The following is a 25,475-nucleotide window of genomic DNA, read 5'->3' as shown; positions in this document are numbered from 1 at the left end:
GATTCTGACTCATAGCGACCCTATAGGACAGAGTAGAACTACCCCATAGGGTTTCCAAGGCTGGAAATCTTTATGGAAGCAGTCTGCCACATCTCTCTTCCGAAGCATAGAAGAAGCACATGGTAAACAGTTCTTTTCCCTCACCCAGCTATGTCCCTTACTTGAAAGCAAACATGCAGTGCACCCTGGGAGAGTAGGCTATTTTCACAGAAAGAAGCCAATTACATTAGTTCTCATCATTCAGCCCCTGGCCCTCTTTCCCCATCTCCTGAGTTGGTGAGAACTTCCTAGACAAAATTAGTACCTGATTCCTACTTTCAGTTGTCAGAAGTGATTAGTTAATAGTGTGCATCGTGCTATCGACCAATGCATTTAGAATCTGGGCTAGTCAAACTGCAGCTCTTGGTGGTAACAGAATATTTGTTGTTAGGGATGGAGATTTCTCACGTAAGCATAATTATGGTAACAGCTATGAGGAGCAGGTAAACAAGGAAGCCCATCATCTCTAAGGAAAGGCAAGACCCACCCTGAAAGTTGCCTTGCAGTGCCTGACACAAGTGGGCATGTAACAGATGGAGAGTCAAGCTAAACTAGACTCACTGAGAGAAGCCACTAAGCCCCGGTAGAAAAATCGGTAAGAGTACAGATCAGGTAATTCCTAGAAGAAACATTTATGGGCCAACAAGCTACACCTAGTAATCAAAGAAATGCAATTTTAAATGTAATGTCATATTTTTCCCAGAAAACAGGCAAAGAGTTAAAAACTTCAATGACTATGAGGCTACAGTGCTGGTGAGGATACAATAAAGGGATGAGGGGCCACTTATACATTGCTGGTGGACATGCGAGTTGGTATGCCTTTCTATAAAGCATGGGAATGATTAAGCAAGTACTGATATAGGTATAAGATGGATTATTATGTGTCATTAAATATAACAGTTTCAAAGAAATTTTAGACATGAGAAGAAACTCTAAATATTCTACAGTGGAAAGTAGAACACTATATGATGTGAAAACTATGTGCATGAAAAAGACTGGAAGGAAATAGTCCAGAGGATTATTTTTAAGGAAAAAATCAGATACTCCTACCATTAGCAGCTCTTATATAGATCCTTGAATATTTCAACTTTTCTATAATGAGCGGGCATTTCTTTTATAATGGGAAAGAAATCCTGTAATTTAGGGAAAAGTCACATTGCTTTGAGACAATGGGGCAGAGAACATTATCTACGGAGAACTCTAGCCACTTGTTGATTCAGTAAGTGTCAGAAAAGAAGAGGCAACTCCTTTCCTTTGGAATGCAGGATTTGAGGCAGAAATAAGACTCAGCCTTCCTCCCATGATGACTCTAGTCCCTTGTATTGAACAGTGGAATACAAGAAGAAGTGGAAGGTCCCCCCACTTGGGGAGTTTCCTGTCTAACTGGGAGGCTCTCACACAGTCACAGGAGCTGTGGTCCCATCACCTGCCTGTGACATTCTCATCAGTGATTGAGATTTGAGAATGAAGCCTGGAAAGGGTTTTTTGTTTCCTTTTGTGGCCTAAATCTTTATCTCCACTAGCTGTGAGCAATTGACACGTGGTGTTGCACACCTGTAGGTCAGGTGGCGCGTACAGTGTTCAAGCAAATGCAATCTGGGAGACAGGAACTTAAGCTAAAGACCCTCAGGAAAATACTACACCTGTGTTTGTACAAAAAGAGAGAAAACATGAATTAAATGAGTTATAACATGAATGGATAGGCCAAATAAACCAAGAAGAAGGAAAGAGCCTTACCTACCCGAACTTGGACTTTCTTCCAAACGGAGATGTTGTAACTATTTTGATCTTCTTTTTTTTTTCATTCTGTGCTCAGGTGTTGTCGTCAAAGTCCAAGTGTTTAAACAATTATTAATAAATGTTGCTACTTAGTAAGGTATATAGCAACATCTTGATTTCACTTAGCCTGATTCTTTCTTGATTTTCAAGAAGGTCACTGCCACTTCACCTGACCTCGATTTCAACAGCAGCTTTCCCATCCCCCCCAACACGCCTTCTTACACCCTGACTTTATAACAGAAACACGGGAGACAACTGGGCTGCATCCACCATTCCAGTCCAGCCCCACCCTTGGCTACCTCTGAGTGATCAGAACCACTCAGCATCCTGATTTTTAAAAACTGACATACATTTTGAACTACAAGTAATACAAATTAAATGCAATGGTGGCAAATATACGTTACTAATACTTTGTGCGCCATCTCTAACCAGTTGGTAGACTGGGCCTAGAGCCCTCTGTTGAGGAAGATTCTTTGGCCCAGTCTGGGTTCAGTGGTAGGGTGCCAATGTCAGGTGGCATGCCATTGAAGCGGGTTCAGGGAAGGACAGCACTCATGCTAAGGGCTTTCCATCTTAGATTTAAGGGGTGACAAGATCCCCGTCTTCAGAGCACTCGTGTTCAAATGGGGATAACAAGACTCTTCCTAAGAGAAAGAGAGGGAGACAAAAATTCGAACAAAAATTGCAAATACCCAGACATTAAACATTCCAACAGGTGCTAATGACTGTAGGGAAACCCGAGTTATTTCCTAAGTGCTAGGGGAAGTATTCTGTGGGACCATTGGTCAGATGGGATTCATCTAGAAAGACTTTCTGGGACAGTACATTTTGAGTTGGGTTGGAGAGCAGACAGGAGACCTGGCATGAGGTTGGTGGGATGGTCCAGGTCAAGGGGAATGCAGGTTTTTGGATGCTTTTTGACTTCATGCTGCAAAGTTTCACCTGCCCGGAGTGACCTTGCCTGACCTCTGACCTCCCCACAGTGAGGACGTGTGCAAACGTGGCTTCACCGTCATCATCGACATGCGGGGCTCCAAATGGGACCTCATCAAGCCCCTCCTCAAGACACTGCAGGAAGCCTTTCCAGCCGAGATCCACGTGGCCCTCATCATCAAACCCGACAATTTCTGGCAGAAACAGAAGACCAACTTCGGCAGCTCCAAATTCATCTTTGAGGTGAGCAGTCTCCTCAGCATGTTCTTTCCCATTCCTTCTGCCACCCCCACACTTACTTCACTTTGCGTTCTCCATCTACCCAACCCTACGCAACATGCCACCGGCCTTACCAGTTAGAGGCTAGAGAGAACTGACAGGCTCAAGAGCATCTTTGGACACTCTGTTGACAGTTGGCAGGTGTGTAAATTGGGACAAGTGTTTCTGGGGCAACTTTGCAATTTGTCTCAAAAGCCTTAATTAAAAAATTTATATTCATTGATCTGTTAATTCTTCTTTTAGGAAAATATTCTTAAAACAAAAACCAAACAAAACTAAAAGATGGAAAGCTACTTATAATTACAGAAAAAAAGTACAAAGATGCTCATCACATTGTTTTCTATAACAATAATAAAAAACCCATTGCCGTTGATTCAATTCCAACTCTTAACAACCCTGCAGTATAGAGTAGAACTGCCCCATAGGGTTTCCAAGGCTGAAATTTTTAAGGAAGCAGACTGCCACATCTTTCTTCCACAGAGCGGCTGGGGTGTTTGAACTGCTTAACTTTCAGTTAGCAGCCAAGCTGTTTTCTATAATATCTAATACACATTGGTGTCACCGATAGGGGATTGATGACATCAATACACAAATACTAAAAATCTATTAAACATTTATTTTTGGAAAAATATTTAGTGTTATAGGAAAATGCTCATGACATCAAGTTAAAAAGGACAGATTATAAAACAGCATGGGCAGTATAATCTCAAATTTGTTTTTTAAGTATATATATAGGGAAAGAAGACAGAGAGACATGGAAAAGTCAGCAGTGACTTATTCCAGGAGTCTGGATTATGGGTGGTTCTTATTTTCTTCTTATTTTTCTATTTTCTTTCAGGGATTATATGTTACTTTTATAATCAGTGAAAACATGTTATTTTTTAAGTAGATTTTTCCAGAGGACGTATGAGTTCCCTGAGAATTTTAATGGTAACACATCAGATTAAATCAGTGATTTAAGCCTCTTTGTTCCAGCCCAACTTTGAGCGTATTCTCCTTTCTCAGAATTCTGGTCCTAACCTGTGAGGGGGTTAAGAGTGTGTGTGTGTGTGTCTCTGTCTCTCTCTGTGTGTGTGTGTGTGATGTAAAGGCAGAGCTGCTTTGAATCTTTCAGCAACCTCGCAGTGCAGACTCTTGCCCCACAGGGCCAGGAGCCCCTGCCTACGGGCTGGTGGCCCGCTCAGTGGTAATTGGAGCTCGATGACCTAAGAGAGGCAGTTCTGACTCTGTGTAAATAACACAATCAGTGTGGCTTAGTATAACAGCCGCTAACTCTCATATTCCCCTAACACCCTTACTGAACACTAGGAGCCCTGTGGGAAAATGCTGTTTATAATTTTGGTTTGTTTATATAGAGGTGGTGACAACAGGCCTACGCATTTATTAAGCTGAAGAGACCGAAAACAATCTTTTCAATAATTCTTGAAACTTCTGCTTCAGCCTAGCTGCCCTGTGCTCCCCTTCACCCCAAGCTGAGCAAGCTTGTCTCTGCCTCCTTATCCAAAAGCAAGGGAGGGATAACTGGGGAACTCCCACGCAGAAGAACAGTACGTGCTATAGCAGGGAAGAATATTTATAAAGCAGTATCTCGAAAACAGCCAAGTAAATATCTAGTGCAGACTGAAACAGTAAGTGATACAGGGATGAGGGTACAGGCTTGTTCAATAAGAGATACTTAGTGGATAATTGATGAGTATTAATCATGGGAGACTTCCTGGAAGTGGCAAACTTTGAGCCAAAGTCTAAGCGGAAGGTGCTCCAGAACAGTAATTCTCAAAATTTAACATGCACACAAACCCCAGCAGCTCTTGTTAAAATGCAGATTCTGACTTTAGGTCTGAGGTAGGGCCTGAGATTCTGCATTTCTAACAGGCTCCCAGGTGATGCCGATGCTGCTGATACAGCGGTCACACTTTGAGAAGCAAGGATCTAGAGAGCAGAGGTTGGTAACTCTGGCTGCACATTAGAGTCAACGGGGGAGCTTTTACAAAAACACCCATGCCCAAGCTCCACTGCAGGCCAGTGAAGTCATGATTACTAGGGGTGGGGTTCGAGTGTTTTTTGAATTAAGCTCCTCAGGGGATTCTAATGAGCAGTCACATTTGAGAACCACTGTTGCAGACCAGCCCTTCTTCTTGTGGCAGCTCCTCCTTCTCTCTTAGGAAGGGGACAGAGGGAAAGGGAGGAGAAGGCGAGATGCTCAGAGAGTAGGAGGACCCAGACCAGCTGCTTTTAGGGGTCAGTAATGACTTAGCCTTCTGATCACCCTCACGGTGGTGCTAACGGGCTGAGCACATACTCTGTGCTGGGCACCCTGCGTTCTTTATACCCATTGACTCATTTAATCCTAGCACAGTCCTGTGAGAAAGGTACTATCATTTCCATTATACAGATGAGGAGACTGAGGCTCTGAGAGCCTAAAGAGCTTGCCTGGGTTACACAGTCAGTAAGTGTAGGACTGGGATCTGAACCCAGATATTTCTTTGATAGCCCCTCCTTCAGGAGAGAGACGAGACATCCGAAGGGAAGGACGTTTCATTGCTTGCATCGTCATTTGCTGAGGATGATTTGCTTCCTGGAGACAGACATTGTCCACTCTGCTTGAGCTTCTAGGTGGCTCACAGAGAAAACCAAGGGCCCAGACCCCCCGTTCCCCCGCCCTGGTTCTGTTCACAGCACTCCCGTCTTCGAATGGTGAGAACCTCAGGACTGGGCGGCAGCTGGCCCAGCCCGAGGCAGGAGCTTAGACTGTGAGATTCTCCCAGCCCAAGTACCACTCACATTGCTTAGTCCAAGCTTGATGACATCCTGGTCCGTGGGCCTGGGTTTTAAAGCTATAGAAAACTGGGCCCCCAGGCACCGGGTCTGATTTTCTCCCAGCTTTTCCTGCTTCTAGCATCTGAAGCCCCCGGGGGTGAACTTGGGGGTAGAGAGGAGGGACGACTAGGGGAGCGGTAAATGGCGGGCAGATGGAGAGGCTTTTTGAACCAGTGCCCCTGTCTGTCCAAAGTGCTGACCCTGGCTGATTTGTAGCTCCTGCCCAGTGGGCCCCAGGCTCTCCCACTGGCCTTCTCCTACGCAAGCTGTGGTCGTTATTGTTGTGGCTCATCTTGTCCTTTCCCCTTCACTGCCTGTTTCTGCTCCCTTCTTCCCCCCACCGCCCGAGCGTCACTGAGTCTCCTTCCTGTCTGCCCCTCCCAGACCAGCATGGTATCCGTGGAGGGCCTCACGAAGCTGGTGGACCCCTCCCAGCTGACGGAGGAGTTTGACGGCTCCCTGGACTATAACCATGAGGAGTGGATTGAGCTGCGGCTGTCCCTGGAGGAGTTCTTCAACAGCGCGGTGCACCTGCTCTCGCGCCTGGAGGACCTTCAGGAGATGCTGGCCCGGAAGGAGTTCCCCGTGGATGTGGAGGGCTCTCGGCGGCTCATTGATGAGCACACGCAGCTCAAGAAAAAAGTGTTGAAGGCCCCTGTGGAGGAGCTGGACCGGGAGGGGCAGCGGCTGCTGCAATGCATCCGCTGCAGTGACGGCTTCTCAGGGCGCAACTGCATCCCGGGCAGCGCTGACTTCCAGAGCCTGGTGCCCAAGATCACCAGCCTCCTGGACAAGCTGCACTCCACCCGGCAGCACCTGCACCAAATGTGGCACGTGCGCAAGCTCAAGCTGGACCAGTGCTTCCAGCTGCGGCTCTTCGAGCAGGATGCAGAGAAGGTAGGGAGGGAGTGGGCCAAGCCCGAGCTTGTGGGACGGAGCACAGCTTCACGGGGAAACTGGTGGAGGTTGCTAATCCAACTTTCTAATTAATGACAATACCAGTTTTGTGCAGGGCCAGATTAAGTCGTACGAGAGCTCTAAATCCTGATAATCTGTGGTGCCCCTCCTCTGCTTACTCACGCATTCAGACAGCATCCGTGAGTCCTATAGACAGCACATTCTCTCGCGCTGGAGCTGGCATCAGTTCCATTTAGTGCCCTGCCAGTCCCCTTCCATTGTGGCGCTCGCTTTTCCCTGTGTCCTCTCTGCTTGGCATCTATAGGTCCCTGTTTTACGGATGCCCTAAGCTCGTGCTTACCTTGCTTTTTAGGTGATCCGTCCCTGATTTTGTGGGAATCGGAAGGAGTTGCTGGTGGTGCAGATGGTTAAGCGTTTGGCTACTAACCAAAAGGTTGGTGGTTCAAGTCCACCCAGAGGTACTTCAGAAGAAAGGCCTGGTGATCTAGTACTGAAAGATCACAGCCATTGAAAACCCTGTGGAGCACAGTTCTACTCTGACACACATGGGGTCACCATGAGTCAAAATCAACTTGATGGCAGCTGTTTTTTTGTTTGTTTTTATAGCTGGTCTAAGGTTATTTCAGTTTTATACTTGGCCTTTGATCACTGACTCTTTTTAATTCTTAACCTTATATAATGTTTATTGTGCACCAGGCACTGTTCTTATCCCTGTGTGTAAATTAACTCATTTGAATCCTCTCAAGGGCCCTGTGAGGTAGGTGTGCTATCATCATCCCATTTTACATATGAAGAAACTGAGAAGTTAAATAACTTGGCCAAGCTGGTAAGTGGTGCAGCCCAGATTCTGATGCAGCAGTCTGCCTCCAGAGTCTGTCATTGTGACCACTGTTGGACACCGCCCTGCTGAGTGTGTACAGGGGTGGTGCAAGCCAGCCAGGCATCAAACACAACAATGCCAGTAGGAGCCACAGTAACATTAGCTAATGATTATTACCAATGATGTACTTTCCCATATGGTCTCATAAATCTGCACAGTCCTTCTGAGGTGGGTGGGGTGCTTCTCATACACGAGGAAAGGGTGCTGTTTGCCCTCGGGTCTGGAATGGCAGAGCTAACACCTGAATCCAGCTTTTTCTGTTTCCAAGTCCAGGGCTCTTCTTGCCATACAACTTTTTCTGGTTGTTTTTCTTCAGCTCCTGAGTACTTTCTCAAGTAAGACATCATTTTTCCAGCAGTGAATATTCAAAGCTTTCCCCTTATCAAGGAAGATATGAGGAAGTGAAAAAAAAAAAGTCATATCGTGCCTCTTTGCTGAGAATACAAAAGTATCTTCTCTAGATTCTCTCTGCACTAAAGAAGAGAATTTACTATTATATACTCTGTAAGAACAGTGAAACAGGCCCTCCACTTATCAGTTTTCTGGGAATAACTATATTTAAATGCACAGTACTATTCTTAGGAATGCCAGACATCTGTCAGAAACATCTGAATTTTACAAACAGCATTCAATAGAATAGTTTTACAGTTTCTAAGAGCCCGTATTGCAAATATCTTTAGACATTGTCAGATGATGAAATCAGGATTCAAAACTCTATATAATTATGATCCCAATTTGTGTGTGAGGAACAATATATGTATAACTGGAAGAAAATTCACCACAATATTAATAGTATTGATTTCTCTGTATAACTTTTCTATGTTTTCCAACTGTTTACAGTTTATAATCAGAAGAAAATCAATATATGCAATTTTTGAAGAATGCATATCCCTTTTCTACAACACAACTTTTGAACACCATTGAAGCCAGGTTTTAGAAGACACATGTAAAGTGGTTTCTTGCCCAACCTTAGTTAGGAGTTGCAAGGGTTTTCCCTGACCTTCCTCAGGCCTCTTGCCCAGTGGCCCAGCAGCACGACCATGGCCAGCCTGGGCTGCTCTGGGAGGGGCAGCTTGGACAGCAGGATCCCAGCCACTGCTCACTGAGTGATGAGACACCAGGCCAGGAACCAGCTGCTCTGTACATTGGCTCCCATAGCCATTGCTAGAAAAGTCTAGAACGGCTCTGATTTAGTCTGAGTAGCTTCTGCTCTGGGACAAGGAATCTGCTCTGCAGTCTGGCCTGGGTGCTGTTCCCACGAGCCGAGGACAGAAGGGGAAGCGGGACTCAGGTACCACATCAACTGCCTGGGAGTGTTTCTGAGTTTGAGGTACCTCGCGGTGTTCCTCAAGTTCCAGGGTATGGGAAGCCTGCACAGGAAACAGCTAGTGTCTGCCTTTAAAAGAAAAAAGAAAAAAAAAAAGCATACCTGAGCCCCAGAAGTTCCCAGGTAGGGAAGGCTGCTCTTCCCAGAGCCTGCCAGGTGCCAGTCACCCAGATGGAAATTATTGCCACAAAGGTATTCTCTCAACTCAGGCACACAAAAATCATATGGTGTAAGGGAAGCTCAGTGAGGTGAAGTGGCATGCCCAAGATCACACTGCTAGTTAGAGAGAGCCTGTATTTCAGTCTGTCTCAAAAGCCCATCCAAGCTCTCTGCTCCAGGAGCTGCATGCTTCCACTGGAACTCTACCCAGTGGCCCCGAATCCCCTGCCGCATGCCCTGATGATCCTAGAGAAAATCTCAAATCCCACCTTCTAATGCTCATGGCACAGCACAGCCACTTAGCCTTTTTGTGCTGTGGACCCCTTTGTTCTAGTAGAGCCTATGGACCTTTTTATAAATCTATAGATTTATAAAATAATATATGTAGGCTTGGAAAGCAATTCTACTGAAAAAAATTAATACTTAACAATAGTAATACATGTACTTCTTTAGTAACGTTAAATAATAAAATATACTTGAGATCTAATAATTACCATAATTTTGAAGTAGTGATGAGGGTAAATGATATTTCAAGGCAACAATCCAGATATAATATGAAAATATGTGTTTCTACTGGTGTCAAAGGCACAGGTATTACTAACACTAATGTAGTTTGTTGCCTACATTCATAATTAAAGGGAATTCTCTATATCAGTCAGAGGTTAGGGAAATAAAGATGTACTTTTTTTCCTTATCCAAGTACACAATTCCTGAACTCTCTCCACGGACGCTAGGTTTAGAACCCCTTTTCTATGTTGTGTTAAAAAGAAGTGTGTGTGTGTCTGTGAATGTGTGTGAGAGTGAGTGTATGAGAATGTGTGTGTGAATGTGTGTGAGTGTGTTTGAGAGTGTGTGTGAATGTGTATGAGTTTGTATGATGGGGTGAGTGTGTGGATGTGTGTGTGTGAATGTGTATGGATGTGTGTGTGTGTGTGTATGAGTGTGTGTGAATGTGTGTGAGAGAGTGTGTGAGAGTGTGTATATGTGTAGAGGAGTGGAGGAGAGAGAGGGAGGTGAATATTAAAAGCAAAACAGAGGGAGTAAGAAGGATGACAGGAAGAGGGCAGCCCAGGAATATTTTCATATTGAGTCAGTGGTGAAGAAATGCCTCTCAGGCTTGACCCAGTCACCATGGAGAATGTGCTGGGTGTGGGACAGGGGAGAAAAAAATGTTCCTTTTAAGTTGCTTCGAGATTAATTTAAAATATCTGTGCAGAGCTAAGTGCCTCAACGCTTGACTTATTTGGTGTTCTGAAAGGGAATGAGGAGAGTGAGGGTTTAGGGTAAGGTCTGTGCGTGCAGATCCACATCTAAACAAGGGCGTGAGGGCATAGTTAGTGTGTGAGCCATGTCTTAGCCTCCTTTCTGGTGGGAGACTTACTGGAGGCCTCTAGTTCCAGATCTGGGAAGTGCTTGGCAATTGGAGTCTGGTGATTGCCCAGCTTCTATTTTAGTAACAGGGGTGGGTGCAGAGTCTCCCCTCTGGCCATGTGGGTGACAGCTTGTTTCCCAGGGCGTGAATAATGAGTTGGCCCTCCCCATTTACCAACTGGCCTTGGGGAGTGAAGCCACCTCTCACCACCTTCCCCTGACGCCTGTCTTGACTCCCGCATTCCTCATTGTAGGGGTGGGATGAGGGAGCCATTTTTTCTCCCAATTAAACATTTAGGGAGGAGAGACCCTGTTCGTGGCTAATTCATAAAGCCGGTTACCCATTCATTTAATAGCCCAAAGCAAAGTAGTTCAACCAAAAAGGGCAGGCAATTTGCAGTCTAATAAAGGAGGTGGACCCTCCTATTTATTAAGCTTCCGCTGTGTGCCTGCACTGTCCTCGGCACAGCCTCTGTGCTTGGGGCCTGCTCAGGGAAGATGGAACATTGCAGCTCAGCAATGGCGGGATGGCCTTACTGAGCAATTTGTGGGACGGCTGGATAATTCAGAGCTGACTGAAGCAATGCACAGGGCATCTTGTTGGAAGATGGACGGCCTCTGCCGTGGCCTGGTGCCCTCTGGTCTGTAACTAATGGGCCTCTCCTCCTCTGTGTTCACAGAACGCAGGCCGGGTTGCTCCTCATTGGCCTACTGCAGATTATGGCCCTCTGTGCAGCCCCATTTCACAGCTAGCAGCCCCTCCACCTGCAGTGGATCCTGCGTGATGAAGGTGTCTGTCCTGCAATCATGACCCATTACCAAGGAGAGGCAAAGGGCCTCTGCCCCATTAGGAACCCATTTGTGGTATTACCACAAAAAAACAAAAAACAAAAATCCATTGCCGTCGAGTTGATTCCGACTTACAGCGACCCTATAGGACAGAATAGAACTGCCCCCATAGTTTCCAGGGAGTACCTGGTGGATTCGAACTGCCGACCTTTTGGTTAGCAGCCGTAGCATTTAACCATTTGTGGTATTAGAGGTCATTAAGTAGACTCGTTGTAGATATGCCACCATCAGATGTGGGTGCTGCTCAATGAAGGAAACCCCCCCCCCATTTCCTGGGCACTTAGGATGGCCGTCTTAGAATCACAGAGCTGAAAGGAACCTTGAGATGGAAATCCCAGCCTTGTCATCCTGACAACAGCCGTTCTGACCTCACAGTGCCCACCTCTATGCCAACACCAACATAAGGATTCAGAAAATACCAAAGCTGCCACACCATCTGCCTTCTGATCCAGGAAGGCCCACAGTCTATTTGTGGGGAAGGAGCAGTGCTTAGAAGGACTGCAGTACATAAAACTGATTGAGAAATCTTTGTCTACTTTGCTTCTGAATACAGAAACACGCATGATGGTAAAACATGATGTGCTATCTGTCAGTGTTCTCCAGAGAAACAGAACCCACAGGATAGATATAGAGATAGATGTACATACATACAGAGAGTTATTGAGATTGATTTTAAGGAATTGGCTCATGTGATTGTGGGAGCTGGCAAGTCTGAAATCTGTATGGCAAGCTGGAAACCGAGACAGGAGGTGATGCTGCAGTCTTGAGGTAGGATTTCTTCTCCTCTGGGAAATCTCATTTTTTTGCTTTTAAGGCCTTCAGCGGGTTGGATGAGGCCCATCCACATTATCTCCTATACTTAAAGTCAACTGATTGTAGCTGTTAACCACAACCACCTCATCAGCACCCAGACTAGTGTTTGATTGACTAACTGGGGACTAAGCCTAGCCAAGTTGACCCATAAAACTAACCATCACAGATGTCTACCCCCAGAGGCTCATTTTCCAGGCTTGTCCAAAGCCATTCTGGAAAAGAGGAGGATGTTCCCATTTGCTACAAGAGAATCTTCTAAAAGAGTGAACAAAGCTATCCAGTGGGGATTCCAGTCTTGGAACGGTGCTTATTATTGGTTTATGCAGTATGTCGTGTTTGTTTCATGTGTAACCATGTGCTTGGCAAATGTCCAAGACAAGATCTTTATCACCACGCTTGGGAGGATATTTAGGTGCCTTCTATTCTGCCCACCTCTTCCATGACCAAAGCGTCTCACCCAGATGGAACGTTTTCATTTGTTTCAAATGCTCAGAGGACGCTGTGGCCTCAATGGCTACCTGTGCCCACCCTCACACTTCCTGTATGGGAAAGTTCTCATTGGAGAACCTAATTTTTAAATGCCTTCTGGCATATTCATTCTTAAATGGTGAAATTCTTTTCACATCCATGAGTGCCACGTGCATGCTGACATGGAGCTGTGGTGAGTGGAGGTTAGGACTTGTCCTGGGGTGCCACTCACCAGGCACAAGACCTTGGGCACATCTCTAATCTCTGACCCCCTCAATTATGTTACCAACCAACCAGAGATAAAGTTAGACTAACTCAATGTCTCAACTTTTCTGCTGCTTCCACATTGTTCTCATGTGTAATACTTTCTCTTCATGGAAACGTCTTTCAACAGGAGAAGCAGGGTGGCCAGGACTTCTTCAACAGGAGAAGTGTTGTGTGTGAGGTCATGGCAGAAGTAGCTGTGGTGGTGGCCGTGGTGGTGGAGGTAATAGAGAACAGGCTTCTAAGGAGGCATATCAGAGTCTCTAGTTTGCAAAAGCCCCCACCCAATCCCAAGTGAGCTGCCTTTCCTTCTCCTTTGAGACTCACCACACTAAATAATATCTAAGCCCTTATGTGGCTCAACAGTCTTATAATGGTACTTGCCTTTTTGCTACCCATTCTCTCTTCTCTATCTACGCTAGGCTCTTCTCTTTTCAGGGTTGTTGCTTGATAATTAAGGAAAATAAACTTTTCTCAGCAAATAAAACCATAGCCTCTTGAGTTCTTTTCCTGTTTAAAAAAAGCAGGCTGCTGCCCATGGTTGGTGTAGGAATTAATTGGGATAATGTATGTGGCAGTGCCTGGCTTGATGCCTGGCCCAGCATAGCTGCTCCCTAGATGTCCACTTCCCTTCCTTCTCCCCTGAGCTACCTCAGTCAGGATTTACTCTTGAGTCATCCTGTGCCTGCTGAGACCAGGCAGAGTGTCACTGATGCTGTCTTCCAAGTGAACGTGTTCAAACAATATTCAGTTATCCCTAATGGAACAAAGTTAAGAATTGGTATTTGAGAGAAGTTGGAAATCATGATGTAGGTTCATGGGGGCCCCTAGGTGAGGTGCAAAAGAGAAGTACCCAGGTCAAATTGCTATTGTACCTGATGGGGCCCAGGATAAGGGGAGGGGGCACCTCATGAGGAAAGGTCTCTGGAAAAACACTGTTCTTGAAGCAGACACAGAGGAAAGTGATTCTGTCCAGTGCCTCAGGGGAGATGATCACCCCTCCCGTGCACCTTCTGCATCTGAGGCACTTGGCACCTTCTCCTTTGTGTTATGACTAAGACCATATTTGTCTTATCCCCCTGTAAATTGGGGGCCAGAAGCACTTTCTGCAGTCCGTCCAAGGCATATTTCTATGTATTCTGATATTTTTGGAGGTCTGTGCAAATGAAATAATATTGCCTTTATGTTAATCACGATGAGAAAATATTTGTGGGACACCACTGGGGTGGGGCCTCATGTAGGCAGCAGACCACTGTGCTAAAGGCTACGTGCATGCTGTGTTTTTGATGTTTGCGTGTCCTGCTAACGGCATCAGCAATACAGGACATCCCCAGGATGCCCCGTCACTGGGCAGAGTATCCTCTGCTGTTTCCTGCCCTCCCCTTCAAGGTATAAACAGTTATGATCTCTCCCTAGGGCCCAAAGCAGGGTGATCCTGCACAGGGGGATCAGAACCAGTGGGGCTGCTGTGGAGAAATTCTGCTGCCTCTGCTGCCATACTGGCCGCTGTCTCTTCTCTTTCCCACACCTCCCAACCCCCGTGCCCCTCAAGCCAACAGTAACATGACTCCACAGTCATTTGTCAAACTGAAGTCCCATTGTAGTGATTATAATGTGTAATACTTTTTTGAATGTCAGTTTTCAAAGTGTTCTCATACCATGACCTTAGAGATTTTCTGGCCCAGCCCTTCCTTTTACATAGAAAACTTTGAGAGCAGAGACCCACCCAAAGTCATCTAGCCAGCGGTTCATCATCTGGGTCCCCCGTTGACCTTATGTAGCAGGCCAGGTGGGCATGTGTATGAGCAACATGATACAGATGGGAAAGCTGAGCCCTGGGGAGGCTGAGAGGTTGGCCTGGGCTAGAGCCAGGTGGCAGCAATGCTGGGATGAACAGGCAGGCCCTCTGTTGTGCTCCTCCCACCCTCCTCCATCAACCCCCCTCACACACGCACACACACACATGCACACACATACACGTGCACACACACACGCGTGCACACGTACATGGCCTCTCTGTATGAGGCTCCTTGACCTGCAGGAGAAACCTCTGCACGTGCCAGTGACCTAGGAGGCGGCTAGAGGAACTGGGGAAGAATGAATGGCAGGGGTCATCTGATGTGTGACAAATACTGGACAGGCCTCCAAGGGGGCGTGCCAGTGCATTTGTGCAGTTCAGTTGCTGAGTCCTTTGTGTTGGGAGGGAGGCTTCAAAGAGCGGCGACCTTTGGGGCAGCCAGAAGGGCAAGGTCTTTACTGGGTTGTTTGTAATTTCCTGCCCGTTTTGGAGAAAGGCTCCTGGTGCCTTTCCTTCTTCCCCTCCCCCCTCCCATGGAGTCCAAACCACCATGGCCCTCCACCTCCTGTTGACTGAACCCAGTGCGAGGAAGTATGCCTGGGTCCTACCCCCGACACAGAACACGGTGTCCTGTATTATTTCAGTCCACTGGTCCTGGGAATCTCTACTTTTTTCATTTCCTCCCCTTGAATATTGGAAACATTAGATTCCAAAAATAATCCAAGTCGCAGTGTTCTGCAGGCTGCAGTGTGTGTTTCTCCCAAAGCTGTTTTCCTCCTTCTCACATCCCTTCTCCGTCTCCTGTGTTTTCAGCCCCATTGGTATCCTCAGATTATCAGGCCTGCATGCGGAGTCGGGGGCTAGAGAACAAGGCGAAGGGCATGGGGAGGGGAGAGGCCTCGGACATGGGACGCTTGGCTCCCTTCCATGTTTCTCTCAAGAGGGCTGAATGGTGCTGGGGACCTGAGTGGGAGGGAGTTGTATGCACAGTCTGCATATATGGCCTCTACTTATGAGTGGACCCCATAGAACTATGGACCCCATAGTGATCCCATTGAATGTAGAACTTAGACACTGTGTTAACAGTACTTTCCAGAATCCAGGTTCTCACCCTGATTCTGTCTGCAATGGTTGAGGTGCGCTAGAGAAAGAAGTAGTTTGTCATCAGAGATACAATGTGTGCGAGGCACAGAGCAGTAATGGAAGCATTCATTGATTCACTCCAAACATTGAGAGTTGATTGCATGCTGGCTCCTCTGCTAGGTAATCAGGACCGTGTCTCCCTTCCCTTACCCCAGGTACTGGATTGGGAGAGTAGTGTAGGGAAGTGTAGGGAGAATCAGGTTCAGCAGTGATGCTATGCTTAATACATTGGAAGAGAAAAAGGTGGTTTAGAAATAGTAACCACGCCCATGGTAGAGCACAGCGAGTTAAAAGATCATGGTGTCTACTGGTTACTGGGCTGGGAGTAGGGGGGTGGTCTTGTGTGTATGAGGGAGAGAACAGGGAGGCAGTCCAGGAAAAGAGAAAAGCTATCACTCCTGCTCCAGTAGGGAAGTGGAAGAAAATGTCTTAAGTGCCCTTTTTGAAGAACAAAAGTTATTAAGGTACAGTTTCTAAAGGGAAAATAAATTAATCTATTTGGGGTGGGAATCTGTTTCAAGGTTCCTGTCCAGGCATTTTATTACGTTTGAAAAAACTCATTTTCCTTCTTGTTTCTTCATCTTCTACCCTTCTACTCCCTTGCATCCCTTCTGCTTCCCTTCCCGTTTGTGGCCTTTCTTTGCATCTCCTTAGAAGCCCTGATGTCACAATGGTTAAAGCACTCAGCTGCTAACTGAAAGGTCGGCAGTTCGAACCCATCAGCTGCTCTGCCGGGAGAAAGATGAGACAGTCTGCTTCTGTAAAGATTTACAGCCTTGGAAACCCTATGGGGCAGTTCTACTCTGTCCTATAGAGTCACCATGAGTCAGAATTGACTTGATGACAATGAGTTTTTTGGTTTTGCGTCTCCTTCTGCAGCCTATGCTTAAACTTGTTGCCATCAGTTAGCAGCCAAGCAGTTAACCACTGCCCCACCAGGGCTCCTTGGCCTGTGCTTAGCCCACCCTTTTTGTGTATCCATTCTCTCCGAACCTGCAGCTTGCCTTCTTTTTGCATTCCTGCTTCCTTCTTTGGCAAGAGTTAAGGAGGAGCTCCGTATGTCCATCAAGGACAGGCCAGAAGATCCAGCAAAGGCTTCCAGAAACAGCACTGACTTTGGAATGAAGGAGACCTGGGTTTGAGTTCCAGCTCAGCCACTTGCTAGCTGAGTGACTGTGGCCAATTCACATACCCTCTCTGCACATCAGAGCCTTTATCTGTAAAATGTAGATTTTAATACATGCCTTAGGAATGTCGTATGGATTAAAGGAAATATACATAAAGCATGTAGTGTGATACCTGGTGTCCAGTAGATGCTCAGTAAACTATAGGTTTGTGGAAACAGACATGAGCTGGGCCATGTCAGTGAGTGGGATTGGGAGTGGGGGAAATGCACAGGGAGGCTTTCTTGTAGGGGAGAAAGGGGGAGCTCAGCCTTATCCACAACAGGGATGCCTTTGCAGCTTGTGGGCAGCACGTGACAACAGATGATTAGGGTAAGATAGGTCCTGGATCCTGGAGAAGCCAGGCGGGGATCCTGAGAAGGAACTGGTTAGTGGGTAAAGACACAGGGCCTGCCCCTCACAGAGGGAAAGGGAAATGGAAGCACATGACCAGACCCACGGGATCTTAGAACACTGCTGCTGAAGAGCAACCCAATTAAATAAGTGCCAGGTATTGTACTAGGGATGGGCAATTGAAGAGTGAGTTAGAATCAGGCCTTATTACACCAGAGCAGAGGGCACCAGCAAACACATAGCTGTTGCACAGGGATAGTTTAGGGAGGCACCCGACCACTGCTGTGGGAGCAACATAATGAGGAAACATTCAGCCAGGGCTGGGGTGCAGGGAGAGGGGAGAGTGTGAGCAAAGGCATGGCAGCCTCGAAGTGCAGGGTGGGCTCTGGGAACATCCACTGTCCAGTGTGGCTGGAGCCCAGGCTCCAAGGGGGGAGTGCAGGAGGGCAAGATCTATTCCATGTCAGAGCACAACCAAACAACAAAACAAAACAAACAAACCAAAAAAAACCCTTTCCGTCCAGTCAGTTCTGACTCATAGCAACTCTATAGGACAGAGTAGAACTGCCCAATAAGGTTTCCAAAGCTGTAATCTTTACAGAGGCAGACTGCCACGTCTTTGTCCCACGAAGTGGCTGGTGGGTTTGAACTACCAACCTTTTGGTTAGCAGCTGAGCATTTAACCCCTGTCCCACCAGGGCTCCTTTAAAACACAACAGAGGATCAGAAACCCAGTCACACCACTCCCTGAATAACCAGGGGACACGAGGAAAATTGGATTCCAGTGTCTAGTGCTGGCCCTGCTAGGAGCATCTTAGAATCCTAGGCTCTGAGTCAGGGGGTCTAGTCCCTACCCAGTGCAGAACTCCCTTCTCCAGCCTCCCCAACTGATACTCATTCTGTCAGACTCCGCTGAGCCTTCCAGGGCCGAGGAAGCCACAGCTTTGTGAGGCAACCTGCTTCATCGTTAATCAGTCCAGTTTTTAGAAAGCCCCCCTTCCGCTCGCCCAGAATCTGCCTTCCTGAAGCTTCCATCCTGTGGTCCCAGTTCTGCCTTCTGGAATCCCCTAGAACTAGTCTCTTCCATCTCCCACAGGAAAACTGTCCGACAATTTGGACACAGTCCTTGTGGATCTTCTCAGTCTTTTCTGTTGCAGATGAATGCCCATCGGTTATTTCAACATATTTTCATCTGATGTGGGCTCTAGACCCTTGGTGGCTCAGTGGTGGGATTCTTATCTTTTATGCAAGAGACTCGAGTTTGATTCCCGGCCAATGCACCTCAAGTGCAACCACCACTCATCTGTCAGTGGAGGCTTGCATGTTGCTGTGATTCTGAACAGGTTTCAACAGACTAGGAAGAAAGGCCTGGTGATCTGATTTTGAAAATCAGACAATGAAAACCCTATGGATCACAATGCTCTAATCCCATTGGGCGTAGGGTCGCCGTGAGTTGGGGCCAACTAAACAGCAGCTAACAACAACAACTAGACCCTTCAATTTGGCCTTCCTGAGACCATCTTTTTTCAAATAGGAGAGGGGATGAAGAGGGGTCTGTGGCTCTTGGTCCCATCTCTATAAGTGAGAAGAAGGAAGATAGTTTGTGTATATGGATGCTCGTGCTTTTTGTAGCTCTAGTTTGTCACTCTGAAACCCGAAGGTATGCACGCAGAATTCTGTCATTCAGACAGAGAGGAACACATTCTCACATGTAAATGCAGGTATTTTTATTCTCACATGTAAGCGTGGAGGGACTTTTCTGGTATGAAAGTGTTGAGTTTCAGGTTTCTGGTGTCCAGAGTTAGGTATACCTAGATCAGCAGTCTTCAGTGTTCCTCAGGAAAAAACTCTGCTCAAGGGCACTTACTGTTCCAGCCCCATCCCTGTGTCCTATGGATATTCCTGGGTCATCATCAAGCAAAGCCAAAGCCTCATGGTCTTATCTTGGACAGAGTCAGAAAACCCATGGTAAAATATACAAAGGAACATGAATTCACTTGGAGGAGCTCTGCCTCTAGCTGGAATCCCAGAAGGTTTGTTCCCTCACATTCTCCATTCTGTGTCTACCAAGAAATTCTATTCCTTTGCTTTTTTGCTCACCTCTAGCTCCTCCTTAGTAAGCCTTTAGGAAGGTCCTGCTGCAGGGGCACTTGCTTATGTGGTAAAAGAACAACTCTTCTTTGGCATGCCCTTTCCTGGAATAGAACAAAAAGGGATCACTGGTTTCCTTCATGCAGATCAGCATAGACTAACTGGTCCCCCCCTCAGAGTGTACTTGACCCAGCCTAAGAGATTTCTCTGGGGAAATGACCCTTGTCATGAGCTGAGCATTCTCCCCAGAAGGGTCCAGAATGGTAGGTGAGACTGGACTTGGGCATTCAGCTCCCATCACCCAGGATGTCCTCTTCTGTGCTTTGCACGGTTGTTCCACCTTCTCACATCTTTGTTAATGTCAACACCACACTCACTCGGAATGCCTGTTCCACTGTCTCTGCCTACTGAAACCCTATCCTAGCTGAAAGTCCAGCTCAAATGCTACTTTCCTCATTCTTCCCTGTTAGAGGTGGTCTTTCTTCTGTGCATCTTCCTATAGCCCTTATCCATCCCACCCTTATACTGGTCCTCTTCCATCCCTCCTTGTATTATAGCTATATGCTTAAAAGTCTTATGTGTCCCCAATTATATTGCAGATTCCTAGAGGTCAGGGCCAGTGTTTGAGGTAACTGTGTACCCCGGAGGCACACAGTCTCTGCTAAGTAAATAGTAGACAGTGGCACAGTCTGTGCTCACTTAGTCTACTTGATGGAACAAAACTTTTGAGAGCACTCTGAGCTGGCACAAGAGCACCACCTACTGCTTGGTGGTTTCAAGGGACACTGCTAAACAACTGGGGTTTTAGCAAGTTTCGTCCTGCAGTGGAGAGAGGGATTGGGAGACAAGGAAGGCAGTTCTGGACCTTTTATACTAATCCAAGGGTGAGCAGATGAGAGCCTGGCCTGGCTTAACAAGTGATAGTGGAGTGGGATGGGGAGGGGCGAACACTGCAGACACTCTAAAGGAAGGAAGCTAGGGTCAGGTGACCGAATGGATGTCAGGGAGGAAGGAGAGCTAAGTTAACTTCAGGACCTTCATGGTAACTTCAGGACCTTCGTGTTAACTTCAGGACCTTCGTGTTAGGATGGTGGCAGTAGGACAAGAGCAGAAAGAAATCCCAAAAACATTTTGGAAGAAGGATAGATGACTAAATGAAATTCAAGATTTAATTTTTTTTTTTTTTTTTTTTTTTAAGGCACAGAAAGTGAGGGAAGTTACTGAAGATATTACCATGACTTATTTGGTTATTTCTTCCCCACTCTTAGGGACAACAGGCATTATCTAAACACAACAATTCACCTTAATCCTCTGAATACGTTCGTTAAAGAAATGGACAGCTTTCGAGAGGTGATGCGGCACTTCTTTCATTAAGTACATTCTGAGCTCTTGCAGGATATACTTTGCTAGATGGGGTCTAGAAGCTAGAGACATCACCTAGCGTCTTCTCCTGCATGTACCCCTGCGCCTGGTGGCTGTCATGGCCCCTTGCCTGCCCAGGCCCCATTGCTGAGGCTGCTGCTGGAAGACAGGAGAAGGCGAAGAAGGGTCGTATCTGGTCCTATTCCTCAGCTCAAGTTCAAACCCACGTAGCACAGATCCTTCCAGCACAACATCCCCTTCTTTCAGAGAGGGACTCCAAAAGGGAGGGACACCTCCTTTTTAGCCCATATGGGTTTTTTGTGTATATATGTGTGTGTGTGTGTGTGTGTGTGTGTGTGTGTGTGTGTAAGTGATTGGTGCAGTTGATTTTAAGATACGTGGGAGAACTGGATGAGGACATCCAACAGACACTCAATTTTTGCAGTAACGATAATAGTTACCATTTACTGAGTGGATCCTGTATGCCAGGAATAAGCATTAGCTCATCTAAATTAACTTGCCAAGGTCCAGATGTCAGTTTATGTCTAAATTTAGTTCTGGGATAAAATTGGGCACTATTTTCTCAGCTTGGAATAAGTAGGGTTTGACTTCTTCAATTCTACGTTTTGGGAAGTGAGCGAAGCACATTCCCCCACTCCATTTCTGAAAATAATTTATCAGCATCTGTGGTTCAGATGGAAGGAATCTGACCATCCAGAGTCAATAGCCTGGGGCTGCCTAGTCTGCCTCCTGGCTGGATTGGTCCTGTTTCTCATCTGCCTGACTTGCTGGTTTCTGGATGACCATTCCTTCCACACAGGGGGATAATGGGTGTGTTGCCAGTGCTGCAGGGGGTTCGGTTCATCCAGACCAACAGGCTGGAAATAAAATTCAAAAAACCTTATTTACAGTCTGGAAATATTTATGTTCATAACGGACTGGGTGAGACTTTTCCTTACGTCACTTAGCATGAGGAAGGTGTGAGTGAGGACAGGCCTTTAAAGGCCTAGCATACATGTGTGCATCTCCAGGCAGAGCTGCGGCTCACCTGTCAAGGACATTGTGTGATTTTAGCAGGAAATTTTGCACCCTGGTCTTCTCTAATCAGAAAGCAACTACCTTTTGTGACTGCCAGCTTATCCTGTCTGCACCCAGGGGAAGAGGAAGGGGACTAACATATATTCACCATCTACTATGTGTCAGGCACTGTGCTTGGTACTTTTTTTTAGCACATTATCTTCTTTATCCTCCTTGACCCAGACAATGAAGGGTCGGTCTATAAGAAAAAAGTGGGGAGGGGAAGAGATGGAGGGAGAAGTGGTGGAGAATCATCAGTAGGTGAGAAGTCTGTAACATGCTAGTGTGGGTTGACTATGTTTGTGGGAGCAGAACTGGCTTGGACGCCCCTTTGCAATGAGATAAATGCCTGTATATCCAGGGGCTTCAGTGTAGACACCCAATTCAGGGGTTAAAAGCAAATTTGAAATCATCATTCTCCACTGCCACTGAATAAAAGCCCAGTCCTTTGCTTTCCATCCTTTGCCCCTACCTATCTCTCCTGTCTCTTATCAGCCCCTCTCCCACCTCTCACTTCATACCATAGTAATGATTAGCTATTTGTATTGCTGTTAGCTACCTTTCACCGAGCCCCCATCTCATGGCAACCCTATGCAAAATGGGATCAAACTGTTATAAGCCATAGTTTTTACTGGCTGATTTTCAGAAGTAGGTTGCCAGGCCTTTCTTCCTAGTCTGTCTTAGTCTGGAATCTCCATGGAAACTTGTTCAGCATCACAGCAACAAGCAAACCTCTACTGACAGACAAGTGGTGGCTGCACTTGAGGTGCACTGGCCGGGAATGGAACCTGTGTCCCCTACATGAGAGGTGAGAATTCTACCACTGAACCACCACGGCCCTCTTTAGATATTTGTACCTCCTCTCTATTCCATGTTGTTTTAGCCTTCAGGCCTTTGTTCACACTATTTCCTCCTTAGAAAGTCCTTCCCTTCTATAGCTTCTTCACCTGACTAAATCCCATTGTCCTTCAAGACCCCACTCAGGTGTTGGCCACTGTCTGGAAGGCATCATGCCTTTCCATACCTCTGTCTCTGTCAGGTAGAGCTAAGTGCTCCTCTGGTGTCAGCTCAGAGTATACCCCTTTTGTAGTATGTCTCACATTTTATTAAAATTAACAGAATGTTGAAATTGTGTGTTTATATATTTGTCTCCCTCACTAAACTGTGACATTGATTTTCTATTACCAGTATCACCAGTGTCTGGAATAGAGTGGATGCTCAGTAAGTGAATGAATGTTATACTAAACATTTATAGCATGTGTCTATATCAGGATGCTTTTGGCTGCAAGAAACAGAAACTAGCTGAAATAGCAAGGAAATAGATTATTTCACATTTTCAAGTAGACATTCAGAGAAAATGTGAGATTCAAGATTGATTCATCAGTTCTAGAGCCATGGAGGGCGAATGAACCCCTGAAACTATTGCCCTGAGATAATTTTTAAACCTTACACCAAAAAATCCCCTAGGGCAAAATAGCGGTCTAGGCAGAAGCACCATGCCGTCCCTCCACAGCAAAGATCCAAAAAACTAAGCCGAACAGAGAAAACAACAATCCTGAAACCCTAAAACATCAAATGAAGAGATAAAGAACTCAGCCAAGCACCAAATGGAGTGAGAAAACTGACAGAGAATGGAGAGCGAGGAGAGATTTATGGAGAGGTCCCCTATCAGCTAATGCAGCATGGATCCGCCATCTTGGACTCCTATCAGAGACCAGCAAACAGAGGGTGCGATGAGAAAGCAGCTTCTCGGAGCTTCCAGCGGGAGACAAAACAACTGGTAATTTGCGATATTTGCTTTCCCACCCCCCACCCTTCTTCACCCCAACTCGGCCTCCTCTACTTCCCACGGCCACAGTCTCTTTTCCAGGAAGCACTGGCTACTTGGATTCCACCCACCCGAACGGGCTGGCTCTCTGAGTGCCATTTGTTGGCTGCTGGTGTTGCTTTTTTCCACTTCTTATGATTTCTTCCTTACCTCTCACCACCTCCCCCTCCTTTCACTCAAATGCCTGGCTCCGTGCGCCATCATTGCTTCTTCCTGAGGGGCTGCAGAGCTCCAGTAATTTGTGATATATGCTTTCCCACCCCCTACCCTTCTTCATTCACACTCAGCTTCCTCTGTTTCCCGCAGACACAGTCTCTTTTCCGGGTAGCACCAGCTGCTTGGATTCCACCAGCCCGCACTAGCTGGCTCTCTGAGTGCCATTTGTTGGCTGCTGGTGTTGCTTTTTTTCCACTTCTTTTGATTTCTTCCTTACCTCTCACCACCTCCCCCTCCTTCTGCTCAAATACCTGGCTCTGTGCGCCATCTTTGCTTCTTTCTGAGGAGCTGCAGAACTCTGAGTATGGAACTGCTTCCTGGTCTGGGTTGCTGCACTGGTGGGATCCCAGGGCTTTTGTTCGTTTGTTTCTTTTGAATTGTTTGTTTGTTTTCTTTTCCTTTTCTTGAGTTGGGAGCCTGTTCTGGCCAGGCGGTGCTGCGTGGCTCGGAACCTACCCCCTCAGCTTGCACAGACACGCAGAGGGATCCCTGAGGGCATTTCTTTTTTCATTGGGTTTTTTTGTTTTGTTTTGTTTTTTGCGGGGCTTTTCTTGTTCTTTTTTTAAAATTTGTTTTGTTTTCTTTTCCCTCTTTTTCCCTTTTTGTCTTCCTTCATTACTCAGTTTCTCGTCTCTCTATATCTTCCTTCTCTTTCTGTTCCCTGAATACCTGGTGTTGTATACCTCTATGCCTTCTAGCCAGGCTGTACTGCAACACCTGAGAACAACTTCCACAGACCTCATAGCTGCACCGGTGGAATCCCTGGGAACTTTGATGTTCTTTTCCCTTTCCAATTTTTATTTATTTATTCATTCATTCATTCTTTTCTTTTCTTCCTCTTCCCCTTTTTGTTTTTCTCCATTTCATAGTCTCTCATCTCTCCACTCCAACAGCAAGCTCCCCTAGCATTCTTTTTTGTTTGTTTGTATGTTTTTGGCCCCTGTTCCTCTCTCCTCTCTCCCATATCCATCTTAGCTCCACACATAACAATCTCCCAGCTACATCCTGCCTACCTGCACCGTGCGCTTAACATCACACCACCAAGCAGCACAGGCATGGCCTACTGGAACCTGCCCTGCACTGATTACCGACCCGTCCTGGTGGCTGTAGTAAATGCTGCAAACAACCCGTCCTAGTAAATCCTCTTCAGCTAGACCTGCCCTGCCATACCATATCCGAGTGACTTACCCTGCCAGTTGGAGAAGGAGGCGAAAAGTATTGTGCCCACAGATGAGCAAACAACAAAGAACACACAGCCTGCCTGCTCAGACATAGCCAAATTTAAAAAAAAAAAAAGGGATGAAACAAACAAATCTACAATCAATAAATGAGAAAAATAACTAGTGAATGCCCTGAAGACAGCAAAAAATATCAAAACATTTACAAAAACAGGACAGGATGGTTCCAGTAGGCATCCAAAACAAAACGCCAGATGACTTTCCAGTGGAAGAAAAGGCACTAGAACTACCTGATAGGGAATTCAAATCTCTAATACTTAGAATTCTTCAAGAGCTGAAGCAAAAAGCAGACAAAAATGAGGAAAAAAT

At 46.3% G+C, this 25,475-nt stretch overlaps 1 protein-coding gene across 1 annotated transcript in view; it reads left to right on the top strand.

Annotated features, from left to right (window-relative positions):
- The window catches only part of KALRN (kalirin RhoGEF kinase), a 789,193-nt gene that overhangs the window by 267,483 nt on the left and 496,235 nt on the right, over positions 1-25,475 (top strand). Inside the window, exons 4-5 of the mRNA XM_023728788.1 lie at positions 2,802-2,994; positions 6,232-6,744. Of these exons, the coding sequence (XP_023584556.1) occupies positions 2,802-2,994; positions 6,232-6,744 (706 nt within the window). The remainder of the gene's footprint in view (positions 1-2,801; positions 2,995-6,231; positions 6,745-25,475) is intronic.

Source organism: Trichechus manatus, unplaced genomic scaffold, assembly GCF_000243295.1.
Source record: "Trichechus manatus latirostris isolate Lorelei unplaced genomic scaffold, TriManLat1.0 scaffold00026, whole genome shotgun sequence".
Lineage (NCBI taxonomy): Eukaryota > Metazoa > Chordata > Mammalia > Sirenia > Trichechidae > Trichechus > Trichechus manatus.
Note: the sequence above shows the minus strand (reverse complement) of the source record. Positions and strands in the feature narration are given on the sequence as shown.